At 38.0% G+C, this 17,350-nt stretch overlaps 1 protein-coding gene across 12 annotated transcripts in view; it reads right to left on the minus strand.

Annotated features, from left to right (window-relative positions):
- Positions 1-17,350, minus strand: part of DNAH3 (dynein axonemal heavy chain 3) — a 208,869-nt gene that overhangs the window by 69,659 nt on the left and 121,860 nt on the right. For all 12 annotated transcript variants that reach the window (XR_014236086.1, XM_082362351.1, XM_082362354.1 and 9 more), the window contains one exon: positions 15,677-15,922. Coding sequence is in view for 11 of the 12 variants with exons in the window: in XM_082362351.1 (XP_082218477.1) it covers positions 15,677-15,922 (246 nt within the window). In the remaining variant the exon portion in view is untranslated. The remainder of the gene's footprint in view (positions 1-15,676; positions 15,923-17,350) is intronic.

Below are 17,350 nucleotides of genomic sequence, written 5' to 3' on the forward strand. Positions count from 1 at the left end.
CTCTGGAAGATGCAAACCCTGGTAGTTTCTCCCACTCCTAATAAGGTCCTACCAAATTATGGAGGGGTTTCATGCTCAAAGGTTTCTCTTAGACATTTTTTTGCAGCTGTCCTGTCACCACTGCTGTCTGCTTTTTCCACACTGGTGATTACCAGTGAGAACTCTCAGAATTTTGTCAACTCATCCCCTTTCCTCTCAGCATCACTTTTAGAAGGACAATGGGGTTGTGGGTTCTGGGTTGAGAGATACAACATGCAGGATCTTTTGTTTCTCTCCTTATCCTCTACCTCTCAATGTTTAAAGAATCAGGCTGTAACTGGGAAATTTTTAGGCTTAAACTGTTGTTATTGTTCATATCATTATGTATTATAGGAGAGAGTTTCTATTATCCTACGTCACTGTGCAGCTCTACCTAGAAGTCAATCTGGTACAACACTTTTAGAAAGCAATCTGGCACTATGCTTACAGAGCTACAAAAATGTCTCTACTCCAAGTCAGAAATCACATTCTGGGAATTTATCATAAGGAAATAATTCATAATGAAAATAATCTCTATACATGAGTAACAACACCATCTGTGATAACAAAAATTTGAAAATAATTTACATGTCCCACATTAGAAGACCAGTCAAAATTATGTCTTATAAAATGAATGGAATATTTTGCAGTCATTAAAATGATAATTACATTATTTACAAAACAGAAATAGATGCACAGACATAGAAAACAAACTTATGGTTACCAAAGGGGAAAGGAGGGGGGAGGGATAAATTAAGAATTTGGGATTAACAGATACCACTATATCTAAAATAGGTAAACAACAAAGACCTACTGTATAGCACAGGGAACTATATTCAATATCTTGTAAAAACCTGTAATGGAAAAGAATCTGAAAAAGAATAGCCATATGCATATATATGTGTGTTTATATAAATATATTTATATATATATAAAACTGAATCACTTTGCTGTACACCTGAAGCATTGTAAATCAACTATACTTCAATAAAAAAAAAAGAACTAGGGGCAATGATGTAGATGCACATTCTAGAGAGATGAAGTGACCTTAAGAAGAGAATTCACATTATCTAGAACTAAGAGGAAGATAATGAGATATATACCCAATTAATACTTAAGTAAAATAGAAAACTAAAAAATGAAGTTTTAAAATAAATTATCTATTAAATACTTAAAAATGATAGCTACAAAATCTAAGTATTAATATAGAAAAATGCATTCAAGAAACAATGACAGATAAAATAGAAGAATAAAAAATGGAATATATGCCATTATGGCAACTATATAAAGAGATGAAAGCAGATGGACAAGATAGAGAAAGATATTTTGAAAAGTGAAATACTTGTGATAGTGTGGTATGAACAAAAATATTTTTGATCATTTTTATTTAATAGAATTAAATTGTTTTTATAATACAAAAAGAGATGGAAAAAGCATGATTCAGAAAAGCATTTATCCCCTTCTCTTGCTGATGTTATTAGCTAGAGTTAATCTGTGGCTTGATACAGGAACATTTCGGCCAAAGAGAAAAGGTCCAACTGAGTAAAAGTGGATTTACTGCTGTGTGATCTTGGCCAAGGTTACCATTTGCATATCTGTAAAATGGGCCTGATTTTATATAAAGCTTAGAGAATCCCTCTGGAAGGTGAATGAGGTATATGTGTCAGACATTTAGCATAGCTGTGGGCACACAGAAAGGCACTTGAGAACATTTAGCTCTAGGTCTGTTTGGTCCTCATCAGAGTAGTGCTCCTGTTCGCTCTGCACTGTGATTTTAACTCAAACTCTGATGCAAGTGCAGGGGTGGAATGGGGAGAATAGTAGTAGAAATCCAGGAAGACAAATTAGTTCTATCACCTCTGACCACCCCTTGCCCCAGCTGTTTTCCTCGCCTTCACTTGGGAGAACAAGATAAACTTCAACAGAGAGGTGAGTGGGTTTTCAAAAGACACACAATGGGGGACTTCCCTGGCAGTCCAGTGGTTAAGACTTCACCTTCAAATGCAGGGGGTATGGGTTCGATCCCTGGTCAGGGAGCTAAGATCCCACATGCCTCATGGCCAAAAAACCAAAACATAAAACAGAAGCAATATTGTAACAAATTCAATACAGACTTTAAAAAAATTGAAAAACAAACAAACAAAAAAAAAACCAAAAGAATAAAGGGAAATTTAGCACTTCTGGACAAATAAAGATCAATGTTAGATGATGTTAACCCAACTTTGAGGGAATTCCCCAAAGGACTGCTGGCTTTCCTTAGTGTGCATTCCCCAATACAGTTCCTTCAGCACTTATTTGAGAGATCCATGTGCCCCAAGGCTCCTAGATCATGAAAAGCCCAGAAAACAACATCCCATGAGGTCAGAGAAGGCCTCCCTGGAGCTCTCACCATGAGAGTTTTAAACCCCGTGGAAAGCCTAGAAAGACATTTTAAGCTTTTTAAGATGGTAATAAGAAAGTAAAATCAAAGCCAGATCAAGAGGCCACATACTACATGATTCCATGCATTTGAAATGTCCAGAAAAGGCAAATCTATAGAGAGCAGATGAATGGTTGCCTGGGGCTGAGGATGGGAACAGGGATTCATCGAAAATGGGCATGAAGGATCTTACTGGGGTGATCAATGTTCTAAATTTGTTCTAATGTTCCTATATTCTAAAATTGGATTAGACAGTTGCACAACTAGGCAAATTTGCTAAAAACCACTGATTTGCTCACTTAAATGAGTGAATTTTATGATATGTAAATTATACCTCAATAAAGCTGTTATATTAGAAAGAATTCACCCTTGGCAATTAAAACAAATCTTTGGATTCAAATGGGTTCTGTCTAGGAGCTTTGTAATTTCCTATTGTACAATACTTAGGAAGGCACAAGAGAAAGGAGTGGAATAATGTCACTGAAAACAAAGACTAAAAGAAGCTAGGCAGAATCTCCTCTAACTAAATAGTAGATGAGCTGGACTGAGAAATTTTACCTCAAGAGACTGCATGAGAAAGAGCAACAGGCCCACTGGGTATACTCCTAGTCCCCCCTCCCCCAACCCCCGGATACAGAGATGCAGAGATGCAGGTGACATCCCACATAGAAAATTAGGCAGCTGTTGCTTTGCCCTGCCAGGTACTACTCTGGGAGAACTGGAAGAACTGTCTCATTTTTTTCTCATCCTTGCCTTGCCAGGCCATCTTTCTACAGCTGATAGGGGTGGCAGGGTCCCAGACCACGATGAGGAAGGAGATAGTCGTGGCACTTTAAATTCAGTGAGGTATGGTCTTCCAAAGTAAAGAACCACAGTCGCTCCTCAGTTCAAAAATGTCCTTTTTTAGAATGTTCACAGATAAAACAAATAAAAAGGCTGCTTCCAACAGATGGCATTAGTTGATCACATGTGGTCTTTGGATCTTGGCCATCCCATTGTTCCTGACTCTAGAGTTTACAGCATTTGGGGTTTTTTTAAGGGGGTTTATGAATACCATTTACCCTGATCATGTCCAAAAGTAGTGGAGAGTTTTGAAAACCAGTAAAAAGAGAGATGTATGATTACCATGGAGACAAAAGTAAAGCTTAACTTTCAATGGATATGTTCACATCGGTCACTTGTAAGGTGTCGTTTTGCTCTTACAAACAGCTTTTTCAGAACCAAACCTACTTTTAAGTAGAGTAGTTGTTGCAAAAGAAGGTATATGAAGAAACTAGTCTGCAGTACACGCTGGAAATTATGGGGTCTTTTTAATACTGCATCAGTTGCATAGGACATGGAGGAAGGAGATGAGCCCATTACAGTAGGCAGGAGATGCTGTAGGGAACTTGGAAGCTGTGCACATAATAATTAGCTGCTCAGCTACAGAAGGAAAGGAAAGATGTTGTCACAAAGTGAACCAAGAATGGGGTCAAGGGTACTTCATGTACCAATTTGCTGACACAGAGCATGAAGAGATTGATCTTGAAGCATGGGGAAGCAGACAACAACACATGGAACCTGTGAAAAAATGTTGCAACGTAAAGGAATATAATATGGAGATTAAACTTGAAGAGTATACCTCTGAACCTTGTTTACTGCAGGACTCACAACCAAATTTCAGAAAACTGTTTGATATCCTAAATAGGGTGCAAAAAGACATAATTTTTCCACGAAATAGGAACAGAAAACCATAAGGAGAAAACAGGCTTAGATGAAAAGGCAAAATGAGATTAAAAAAGGGAGATGAATGAGCTAACAGAGATGATGATGAGGAGGAGGACAGCAGTAAAAGTTGCTAATATTTATTTAACACTTTCTGCGTACCACGCTTTATTCTAAATGCTTTTACATGTGTTAACCTGTTTAATTCTTACAAGAACACCATGAATGCATAATATTATCATTGCCCTCATTTCATAATTGAGGAAACTGAGCGGCGTTAAGGAACTTGCTCAAAGTCACCCAACCAGTAAATACTGGAGCCAGGATTCAAGCTCTGACAATTTGACTTCATGGCCTGTGCTTTTAATCATACACTAAGAAAGGATAGTGAGGAAACAAAAGACACATAGCAGAATTAAAATCACTTAAGGCAGTAAAAGCATAATTGAAGTTGTGTGTGAATCATATTAAAATGAAAAATCGGTATTAAAAAAGGCAAAAACACAAAAATAAGGAAAGAGGAGATGATAGATATGGAAGCCAGAGACTAAAACTTTCCCTTGATGACTGAAAGGACTCATCATGTTCTAGGAAAAATAAACAAAAGAATACCTACATCTAGACATAGTCTGTTAAAAATAAAACTATGATAGAACATTACAAAAAAGAACATCAACAGGCCAATAAGAACCTGTGAAAAGGGCTTCCCTGGTGGCGCAGTGGTTAAAATCCACCTGCCAATGCAGGGGACACAGGTTCAAGCCCTGGTCTGGGAAGATCCCACATGCTGTGGAACAACTAAGCCCGTGCACCACAACTACTGAGCCTGCAAGCCACAACTACTGAAGCCCACATGCCAAAACTACTGGAGCCCACGTGCCACAACTACTGGAGCCCACGTGCCTAGAGCCCGTGCTCCGCAACAAGAGAAGCCATCGCAATGAGAAGCCTGCGCACCTCAATGAAGAGTAGTCCCCGCTCGCCACAACTAGAGAAAGCCCATGCGCAGCAACGAAGACCCAACACAGCCAAAAATAAATAAATAAATTAGTTAATTAAATCTATTAAAAAAAAAGAACCCGTGAAAAACAACCACTATAGATATATAAAAGTCAATCTCACTCTAATTAAAAAAAGAAGAAATTTAAATTAGATACTATTTTCAAACTTCAAACATGAACAGAACATCAATATACCTGAGGCAAAACTGACGGAACTACAAGGAGAAACAGAAAAATCCACTTTTTACAGTTGGAGACTTCAATACCCCCCTATCAGTAATTGACAGGTAGGTGGCAGAAAATGATTAAGGATATAGTTAAACTAAGCAGTATCATCATCAGTCAACTGGAAGTGATTGACATCTATAGATTACTTCATCTAACAAGAGCAGAATATACTCTTCTCAAGCTCACATGGACCATTAACCAAGATAGACCATATTCTGGGCCATAAAACACATCTTAAAAATTTTTAATGAATAGAAATCACACAGTGTATACTCTCAGACTAGAATGCAGTTAAACTAGAAAGAACTCTGTACTATCTGCTAAATTTTTCTGTAAACCAAAACTGCTCTAAAACTAAAGTCTATTAAACATTTTTTAAAAAGAGAAGAAATGTGGGGATTGGCAAGATGGCAGAATAGAAAGAGTTCACCTCTCACGAGCACACCCAAATCACAACTATCTGCAGAACAACTATCTTTGAAAAAGACTGAAACCTACAAGAAAAGATCTTCTACAAATAAAGACATAAGGAAGGAACCACAGTGAGACAGGTAGGAGGGATGGACTGGCAATATAATCAAGTCCCATACCTGTGGGGTGAGGGTGACCCAGAAACTGGAGAATAATTATAGTGCAGAGGTTCTCCCACAGGAGTGAGAGTTCAGAGCCCCAAATCGGGCTCCCCAGCCTGGGATGACCCCCCACCCCCAGAGTATTTGGCTTTGAAGGTCAGTGGGGCTTAATTTTGGGAGTCCCAAAGGACTGGGGGAAATAGAGACTTCACTCTTAAAGGGCACACACACAATATCCCATGCACTGGGACTCAGGGAAAAAGCAGTAATTTGATAGGAGCCTGGGCCAGACCTACCTGCTGGTCTTGGAGAGTCTTGCAGAGAGGCCAGCGGGTGGGGGGACAGTGCAGCAGTGGCTTACCTTGGGGACGTAGACACTGGCAGCAGCCATATTTGGGAGCTTTGTACCATGTAGACAATGCTGCTGTCAGCAACCATAGTGGGATCCTACCTCTAGCTCATTAGCACAAGACCTGGCCCCACCCAATAGACTGTAGGCAACAGTGCTGGGATGCCTCAGGCCACAACTAACTGGGTGGAGACACAGCTCCACGCATCAGCAGACAGGCTTCCTAAAGACTTCCTGAGCTCATGGCCCCTCTAGACATGCCTCTAGACACAGCCCTGCCCACCAGAGGGTCAAGACCCAGCTCTACCCACCAGTGGACAGGCACTGGCCTGGCCCTCCAGGAAACCTGCACTAGCCTCAAGACCAGCCTCACCCATCAGGAGGCAAACACCAGATGCAAGAAAACCACAATCTCACAGACCCTGTCTTCCCACAGCAGGCCAGATCCTACCCTGGGACCAGCTGGGCCCTGGTCCTGCCCAGTAACAGGCCAACACAAGCTTCGGGACAGCATGGACCTCACAGCTAACTGTCAGGAACTGCCCTGCCCCACCAGGGATCTGACACCAGCTCTGGGATCCCTGGGCTCTACAGCCAGACTCCAAGACCTGGCTCTGCCTGACAGTAGTACAGAACTAACCCTAGAACCTGGCTTCACCCACCAGTGGGGGGGGATCAACAGCCCCAGAGTCTTCTGGACCTTGACTCCATGCACCAGTGAGCCAGCACTAGCCCCAGGGACCCTGCAATCAGTGCCTTGTGACCAGGCCCTGCTAACCAGCAGCCAGCAGCATCTGCACAAGGCAGGGTCTGGCAACCTACTGGGCTAGGGACCAACCAAGTGTACCAGACTGCCCACATAGCCCACCATAACTGAAGTACCCAGGCAACACTCTTAGAGGGAATCCCTAGAGCACACAGTTTGGATGACAACAGGGGAGTGCACTGCTGGGACACATAGGATATCTCCTAAGGAAGGCTACTTCTCCAAGTCGAGAAATGTGACTAACCTACCACATACATAAAAATACAAATAGCAACTCAGACAAAATGAGGCAGGAGAGGAACATGTTCCAGATGAAGGAACAAGATAAAACCCCAGAAGAAAACTAAGTGACGTGGAGATAGGCAATCTACCTAAGAAAGAGTTCAGATAATGATTGTAAAGATGATGAAAGAACTTGGGAGAAGAATGGATGCACAGAGTGAGAAGTTAGAAGTTTTTAACAAAGAGTTAGAATATATAAAGAACAACCAAAGAGAGATGAAGAATATAATAAATGAAATGAAAAAATACGTTAGAAGGAATCAAGAGTAGACTAAATGATACAGAGGAACGGATCAGTGAGCTGGAAGACAAAGTAGTGGAAATCACTATTGCTGAACAGAAAAAAGAAAAAAGAATGAAAAGAAATGAGAACAGTTTAAGAGACCTCTGGGACACTATTTAGAACACTAATATTCACATTATAGGGGTCCCAGAAAGAGAAGAGAGAGAGTGAAAGGGGCTGAGAACATACTTGAAAACATAATAGCTGAAAAACTTCCCTAACATGGGAAAGGACACAGTCACCAAGTACAGGAGGTGCAGAGAGTCCCATACAGGATGAACCCAATGAGGAACACACCAAGACACACTGTAATAAAAATGACAAAAATTAAAGATAAAGAGAGAATATTAAAAGCAGTGAGGGAAAAGCAACAAATAACATACAAGGGAACTCCCATAAGTCTATCAGCTGATTTTTCAGCAGAAACTCTGCAGGCCAGAAGGGAGTGGCACAATATATTTAAAGTGATGAAAGATAAAAACCTACAACCAAAAATACTCTACCTGGCAAGGCTCTCATTCAGATTTGATGGAGCGATCAAAAGCTTTACAGACAAGCAAAAGCTAAAAAAGTTCAGCACCACCAAATGAGCTTTATAACAAATGTTAAAGGAACTTCTCTAGGCAAAAAGGAAAGGCCACAACTAGAAACAAGAAAATTACAAAATGAAAAAGGTCACCAGTAAAGGCAAACCTACAGTAAAGGTAGGAAATCATCCACCCACAAAGCTAGTAGGGAGGTTAAAAGTCAAAAGTAGTAAAATCATCTATACCCACAATAAGCAGTTATGAGATACAGAAAACAATTAGATGTAAAAATATGATATCAAAAATAGTAATTGGGAGGGGAGGAGAGTACAAATGCAGGGTTTTAAAAATGCATTTGAAATGAAGAGATCAGCAACTTATACACACACACACCAATACACACACATATACAGACTGCCATATAAAATCCTCATGGTAACCACCACAAACCAAAAATCTAAAATAGACATACACAAAAAAAAAGAAAAAGGAATCCGAACATAACACTAAAGATAGTCATCAAATCTTAAGAGAAGAGAAAAAAAGAAGAAAAAGAATAAAATGGCAATATGAACATAAATATCAATAATTACCTTAAATGTAAATGGATTAAATGCTCCAACCAAAAGACATAGAGTGGCTGAATGGATACAAAAGCAAGACCTGTATATATGCTGCCTACAAGAGACTCACTTCAGATATAGAGACACACAAAGACTGATAGTGAAGGGATGCAAAGAGGTATTCTGTGCAAATGGAAATCAAAAGTAGCAATACTTATATCAGACAAAATAGACTTTAAAATAAAGTCTGTTACAAGAGACAAAGAAGGATACTATATAATGATCAAGGGATCAATCCAAGAAGCAGATATAACAATTGTAAACATATACGCACCCAACACAGGAGCACCTCAATATATGAGGCAAATATTAACAGACATAAAAGGAGAAATTGACAGTAACACAATAATAGTGGAGGGGGGGCTTTAACACCCCACTTACATCAATAGACAGATCATCCAGACAGAAAATTAATAAGGAAACACTGGTCTTAAATGACACCTTTGATCACATGGACTTAATTGATATACATAGAGCATTCCATCTGAAAGCAGCAGAATATACATAATTTCAAGTGCACATGGAACATTCTCCAGGACAGATCACATGCTAGGCCACAAAAAAGCCTCAGTAAATTTAAGAAAATTTAAATCATATCAAGTATCTTTTCCGACCACAGAACTATGAGACTAGAAATCAACTATAAGAAAAAAGCTGCAAAAATCACAAATACGTGGAGGCTAAACAACCAATGGATTACTGAAGAAATCAAATAGGAAATAAAAAAATACCTAGACACAAATGAAAATGAAAACACAATGATCCGAAACTTATGGGATACAGCAAGAGCAGTTCTAAGAGGGAAATTTATAGCAATACAATCTTACCTCAGGAAACAAGAAAAATCTCAAATAGGCAACCTAACCTTACAACTAAAGGAACTAGAAAAAGAGGAATAAATGAACCCAAAGTTAGTAGAAGGAGAGAAATCATAAAGATCAGAGGAGAAATAAATGAAATAGAGACTAAAAAACAATAGAAAAGATCAATGAAGCGAAAAGCTGGTTCTTTGAAAAGATAAACAAAATTGATAAACCTGTAGCCAGGCTCATCAAGAAAAAAAGGGAGAGGGCCCAAATCAATAAAATCAGAAACGAAAAAGGGGAAATAACAACCAACACTACAGAAATACAAATGATCATAAGAAACTACTATGAACAGCTATATGCCAATAAAATGAACAACCCAGAAGAAATGGACAAATCCTTGGGAAGGTACAATCTCCCCAGACTGGACCTTGAGGAAATAGAAAATATGAACAGACTAATTGCCAGTAATAAAGTTGAATCAGTAATTTAAAAACTCCCAACAAACAAAAGTCCAGGACCAGAGGGCTTCACAGGTGAATTCTACCAAACATTTAGAGGAGAGTTAACACCTACCTTCTCAAACTATTCCAAAAAATTGCAGAGGCAGGAACACTTCTGAACGTATTCTATGAGGCCTGCATCACCCTGATACCAAAACCAAAGTTATCACAAAAAAAGAAAATTACAGGCCAATATCACTGATGAACATAGATGCAAAAATCCTCAACAAAATATTAGCAAACCAAATCGAACAATACATTAAAAGCATCATACACTACGATCAAGTGGGATTTATCCCAGGGATGTAAGGCTTTTTTCAATATCCACAAATCAATGTGAAACACCACATTAACAAATTGAAGAATAAAAACCACATGATCATCTCAATAGATGAAAAAAAGCTTTTGACAAAATACAACATCTATGATGATTAATAATCTCCACAAAGTGGGAATAGAGGAAACATACCTCAACATAATAAAGGCCATATATGATAAGTCCACAGCTAACATCATACTCAATGATGAAAAGCTGAAAAAAACTACTACTACTTCATCACCAAAAACTATGACAGTTCATCAATGAATTCGGTAAAGCTGCAGGATACAAAATTAATATACAGAAATTGGTTACACTTCTATACACTGTAAACAAACTATCAGAAAGAGAATTTAAGGAAAGAATTCCATTTACCATCGCATCAGAAAGAATAAAATATCTAGGAATAAATCTAAATAAGGAAGTAAGAGACCTATAATTGGAAAACTATGAGACACTGATGAAAAACTGAAGACAACACAAACAGATGGAAAGATATACTGTGTTCATGGATTGGAAGAATTAATATTGTTAAAATGACCATACTACCCAAGGTAATCTACAGATTTAATGCAAACCCTATCAAAATATCAAAGGCATTTTTCACAGAACTAGAACAAATCATTGTAAAAGTTGTATGTAAACACAAAAGACCCCCTAATAACCAAAACAATATTTTTTGGATTTGTCTCCTAAGGCAAAGGAAACAAAAGCAAAACTAAACAAATGGGACCTAATGAAACTTAAAAGCTTTTGCATATCAAAGGAAACCATGGACAAAAGGATAAAGACAACCTACTGAATGGGAGAAAATATTTGCAAATGATATGACCGATAAGGGGTTATAAACAGGTCATACAACTCAACATCAATAAAACAAACAACCAGATTAAAAAATGGGCAGAGGAACTGAATAGACTTTTTTTTAAAAGAGGAAATACAGATGGCCAACAGGCACATGAAAAGATGCTTAACATCGTTAATCATCAGAGAAATGCAAATCCAAACCACAATGAGGTATCGCCTCACACCTGTCAGAATGACCATCATCAAAAAGAACACAAATATCTAATGTCAGCGAGGATGTGGAGAAAAGGGAACCCTTGTACACTGTTGGTGGGTGTCTAATGGTGCAGCCACTGTGTAAAACAGTATGGAGGTTGCTCAAAAAACTAAAAATAGAACTATCATATGACCCAGCAATTCCACTCCTGGTTATATATCTGAAAAAAACAAAATCACTAATTCAAAAAGATACATGTACCCCAATGTTCATTGCAGCACTATTTACAATAGCCAGGACATGGAAGCAACCTAAATATCCATCGACAGATGAATGGATAAAAAAGATGCGGTATATACAATGGAATATTACTCAGCCATAAGGAGAACGAAATTGAGTCATTTGTAGTGATGTGGATGGACCTAGAGTCTGTTATACAGAGAGAAGTAAGTCAGAAAGAGAAAAACAAATACTGTACATTAATGCACATATATGGAATCTAGAAAAATGGTACTGATGAACCTAGTGGCAGGGCAGGAATAGAGACGCAGACATAGAGAACAGCCTTGTGGACACAGCGGGGGAAGGGGAGGCTGGGATGAATTGAGAGAGTAGCATTGACATATATACACTGCCACTGTAAAACAGATAGCTAGCGGGAAGCTGCTGTATAGCACAGGGAGATCAGCTCAGTGCTTTGTGACAACCTAGAGGGATAGGATGGAGAGGGTGGGAGGGAGGCTCAAGAGGGAGGGGATATATGTATACACATAGCTGATTCACTCTGTTGTACAGTAGAAACTAACACAACATTGTAAAGCAATTATAATCCAATAAAGATGTTAAAAAAAAGATACACGCACCCAATATTCATAACAGCATTATTTGCAATAGCCAAGATATGGAAGCAACCTAAGTGTCCATCCACAGATGAATGGATAAAAATGTGCTATACATACACAATGGAATACTACTCAGCCACAAAAAGAATGAAATTCTGCCATTTGCAGCAACATGGATGGACTTGGAGGGCATTATGCTAAGTGAAATAAGCCAGACAGAGAAAGACAGTACTATATGATGTCACTTATATGTGGAATCTAAAAAATACAACCTAGTGAATAAAAAAAGAAGCAGACTCACAGATATAGAGAATTAGTGGTTACAAGAGGGGTGAGGGAATGGGGGAGGGGCAACATTGGGGTAGGGGGCTCAGAGGTACAAACTTCTAGGTATAAAATAAGCTACAAGGATATACTGTACAACATGGGGACTATAGCAAATATTTTATAATAACTATATATGGAGTGGAACCTTTAAAAATTGTGAATCACTATACTGTATACCTGTAACATATAATATTATACATCAACTATACTTAAATAAAAAATATAATAAAAAATTTAAAAAGAGAAAAAAGCTAAAATGAGATACCACTTTCACATTCTTAATTGCTCAAGATTTAAAAAAAAAAAATGGAAATAGTGTTGGTGAGAACACAAGGGAAATTTAGCAATCAAAAGCTTTAAAATTTTGTTGACTGTTGACTCAGTAATTCTATTTCTAGGGAATTATCCTAAGGAAGTTATCATGAATTAAGCAAATGGGTAGCCACCAGAATGTTGTTCATCAAAACACTGTTAACGATAGCAAAAACTAGAACATAAGTACAGAATGATCCCATATGTGTAAAAATAAATCTGTAGGCACATACGTGAATAGGGAAATGTCTAAAAGGATGGTCATCAACATGTTAATATTTGTTTTCTTTTTTAAAAAATTATAACTTTTTTATTATATGATACATTCATATTTTTTCTTAAAAAATTAATAATGAACTTTACACCCATCATGTTGGCTATTATAAAAAACAAAAGAAAACATAATATGAGGCTGTGGAGAAATTGAAATGCTTGTGCATTGTTGGCAGGAAGGTACAATGGTGCAATCAGTATGGAAAACATTACGGCAGTTCCTCAAAAAATTAAACATAGAATTACCATATGATCCCAAAATTCCACTTTTGGGCATATACCCAAAAGAATGGAAAGCAAGAAACTCAAACAAATATTTGTACACTTGTGTTCATAGCACCATTATCACAGTAGCCAAAAGGTGGAAGCAACCTAAGTTTCCATGACAAATGAATAGATAAACACAATGTGGTATATCCATATACAGAAATACTATTCAGCCTTTAAAAGGAAGGAAATTCTGACACATGCCACAGCATGGGTGAACTTTGAAGACATTATGTTAAGCGAAATAAACTAGTCAAAAAAGGACAAATAGTATATGATTTTACCTGTATGATTTTACTTATATTCTAGAGTAGTCAAATTTATAGAGACAAAGTTGAATAGTTGTTGCTAGGGGCTAAGGGAAGGAGGAAATGGGGAGTTATTGTTTAATAAGTATGGAGTTTCAGGCTTCCCTGGTGGCGCAGTGGTTGAGAATCTGCCTGCCGATGCAGGGGACACGGGCTCGAACCCTGGTCTGGGAAGATCCCACATGCCGCGGAGCAACTAGGCCCGTGAGCCACAACTACTGAGCCTGAGCGTCTGGAGCCTGTGCTCCACAAGAAGAGAGGCCGCGACAGTGAGAGGCCCACGCACCGCGATGAAGAGTGGCCCCCACTCACAGCAACTGGAGAAAGCCCTCACAGAGAAATGAAGACCCAACACAGCCAAAAAAATAAAAAATAAATAATAAATAATAAATTAAAAAATTAAAAAAAAAAAAAATAAGTATGGAGTTTCCATTTGAAAAGATGAAAAATTCTGGGGATGGATGGTGGTGATAGTTGCACAACAATGTGAATGTATTTAACACCACTGAACTGTACACCTGAAAATAGTTAAAATGGTAAATTTTATGATATGTATATTTTACCACAATAAAAGATAAACAAAGAAAATCTTCTGAATTAAAAAAACAGAGGAAAAAAAAAAAAAAGAATGGATGTACTACCATCTAACAAGGGGATTTGTACAGGGCCTCCATGCAGTTCATCTGACAGATAACCATGTATCACATATTTGAAGTGTGCCAGGTGTGCTGGGGAAAGTGTGTGTTTAGGGGGACAACGGCAACTACTTGCTCATTCATTTTTTTTATTATTATGTAAAGTTTCAAACATAAAGAAACACTGAAAACCCTGTACAGTGAACATCTGTATACCCATCTCCTAGATTTTACCATTAGTTTTTCACTTGTTTTATCACATACCTGTTCATCCCTCTATCCATCCATTAAGGCATCTTATTTTTTGACACATTTCAAAGAAAATATATACATTTCCTCATAAATACTTTGGCATGTATATCACTAACTGTTCAATATTTATGTTTTTTCATTTGCTAAAAAATTTGCATACAATGAAAGGCACAAGTCTTGTTTTCATTCACTGAGTTTTGAGAATTGCATGTATTTGTATAACCCAAATCTCTCTCAACATATACAACATTACCATCACCCCAGGGAGTTCCCTCATGGGTCCATCATATACTTTTTTATAATTAAGAAAATGTAAAACTATTTGGAATGTATATATAGTATGATCCCATTTTTGCTATAGAAATACAGAAAAAAACTGGAAGAAAAAATATAAAAAGTGATTATTTCTGGATAGTGGGATTACCATTGATATTTATTTTCTTCTATTCCTTTCTCTGTATTTTCTAAATGTGATGTAATGTATTACTTGGGTGGTAAGAAAAAAAGCAGTAAAAGCTACTTAAAAGAAAACAAACATCTTTCAATCTTTTTATGAATGATGTCACACATAGAAGAATATTAATACATCATTAATCATTCTGAAGATAATGTATGTAGCAAAATTATAAATATTTTAATATAATATTAGATTACAATGAAAAAACTTAAAGGAAATGTTAATACCATAATCACCATGATATGGCGTGTATACACATAGAACAGGACTAGAAGGGTGTAAGAAAAAAAAGTGGCTATATTTCTCATGCTGTTCCCTGCGGCCTGTTAGAGTGATGAGATTATGGGTAATTAAAAAAAAAGTTATATCGACTTTTTCTAAATTAAAAATTAGTAGTTAAAATAACCCATAAGACCTGACTTCAGGGTCACCCATCTCTACATACACGGGCCAGCTCTGAAGAAGTGAATCCTCTCAGGCAAGCTACAAAATCTTTGCTGGCTTTTGTAAAGGCCTCACATGGGCCACACATTTTGGTTGGGTTTGGAACATATGTTCCAAACCACTATAGTAAGACAAAACAAACAGGTACTAAGTTACCTCTTTCTGGAAAGATGTTGTTTTTGGTGAGTTTGACGCTTTTGGGTCTTGGGTTGTTATCATCCATACCCATGATGAGGTTGCGGAAAAACAGATCAAATTTCTTTCTGCTGTCTGCGTTGATGGTGCCGGCCACGGTCCACACCAAGGCAAAAAGGAATAGACCTTGCAGCCAGAGGAAGATCTGTTGGTTTGTCAGGCTTTCAAATAATTCACTTTCCTTCTCTTCTATTTCCCTGATTTCATCTAAAAGCAAGAAAAGGAATCTCAGGAAAAGCTGCAGAGTGCAAGAGATATGAATTGGGCAGTTTTGTCTGTGAGGGGCCTGGGAAGAGGATCGATACTGGTTGAGTGGCATCACCTGCCAGATCCTTTATCCACATACATTAAAAAAAAAATTTTTTTTTTATTGTGGTAAGATATGCATAACATATAAATTACCATCCTGGGGCTTCCCTGGTGGCGCAGTGGTTGAGAATCTGCCTGCCAATGCAGGGGACACGGGTTCGAGCCCTGGTCTGGGAAGATCCCACATGCCGCAGAGCAACTGGGCCCGTGAGCCACAATTACTGAGCCTGTGCGTCTGGAGCCTGTGCTCCGCAACAAGAAAGGCCACGATAGTGAGAGGCCCGTGCACCGCGATGAAGAGTGGCCCCCACTTGCCGCAACTGGAGAGAGCCCTCGCACAGAAACGAAGACCCAACACAGCCATAAATAAATAAATAAATAAAATTAAAACAAAACAAAACAGAACTTTGAAAAAAAAAATTACCATCTTAACCATTTTAAAGTTCAGTGGTATTAAATACATTCATGTTGTTGTGCAACCATCACCACTATTCATATCCAGAGCTATTTTCATCTTAAAAAGCTGAAACTCTGTATCCATGAAACATTAATTCATTACCCTCTCTCCAACGGCCTGGCAAACAGCATTCTGCTTTCTGTCTTTATAAATTTGACTAACCTAGATATGTCTTCGAGGTGAAATCATATAGTCTTTTTCTGACTGGCTTATTTCTCTTAGCATAATGTCCTCAAGGTTCATCCATGTTGCAGCATGTATCAGAATTTCTTTCTTTTTTTAATTTTGGCCGCACCATGCGGCTTGTGGGATCTCTGTTCCTCAACCAGGGATTGAACCCAGGCCACGGCAGTGAAAGCGCCAAATACTAACCACTAGACCACTAGGGAACTCCCCAGAATTTCCTTCCTTTTTTAAGGCTGAATAATATTTCACCCACCAAATGTATATACTAGATTTATTTATCCATTCATTAGTTGATGGACACTTGGGTTGCTTCCACCTTTGGCTACTATGAATAATGCTGCTATGAACATGTGTGTACAAATATCTGTTTATGTCCCTACTTTCAATTCCTTTGTATATATACCAGAAGTAGAAGTGCTAAGTCATCTGGTAATTCTATTTTTAATTCTGAGGATCTGACAAACTATTTTCCATAGCAACTGTACCATTTTACATTTCCATCAACAGTGCACAAGGGTTCCAATTTCTCTACATCCTCATCAACACTTGTTCTTTTGGTTGTTGATGCTGTTGATCTTGTTGTTTGGATAGTATCCATCCTAATAGGTATGAGGTGGTATCTCATTGTGGTTTTGATTTGCATTTTCCTAATAATTAGAGATGTTGAGCATCTTTTCATGTGG

Source organism: Balaenoptera borealis, assembly GCF_965194805.1.
Source record: "Balaenoptera borealis genome assembly, chromosome: 16".
NCBI lineage: Eukaryota > Metazoa > Chordata > Mammalia > Artiodactyla > Balaenopteridae > Balaenoptera > Balaenoptera borealis.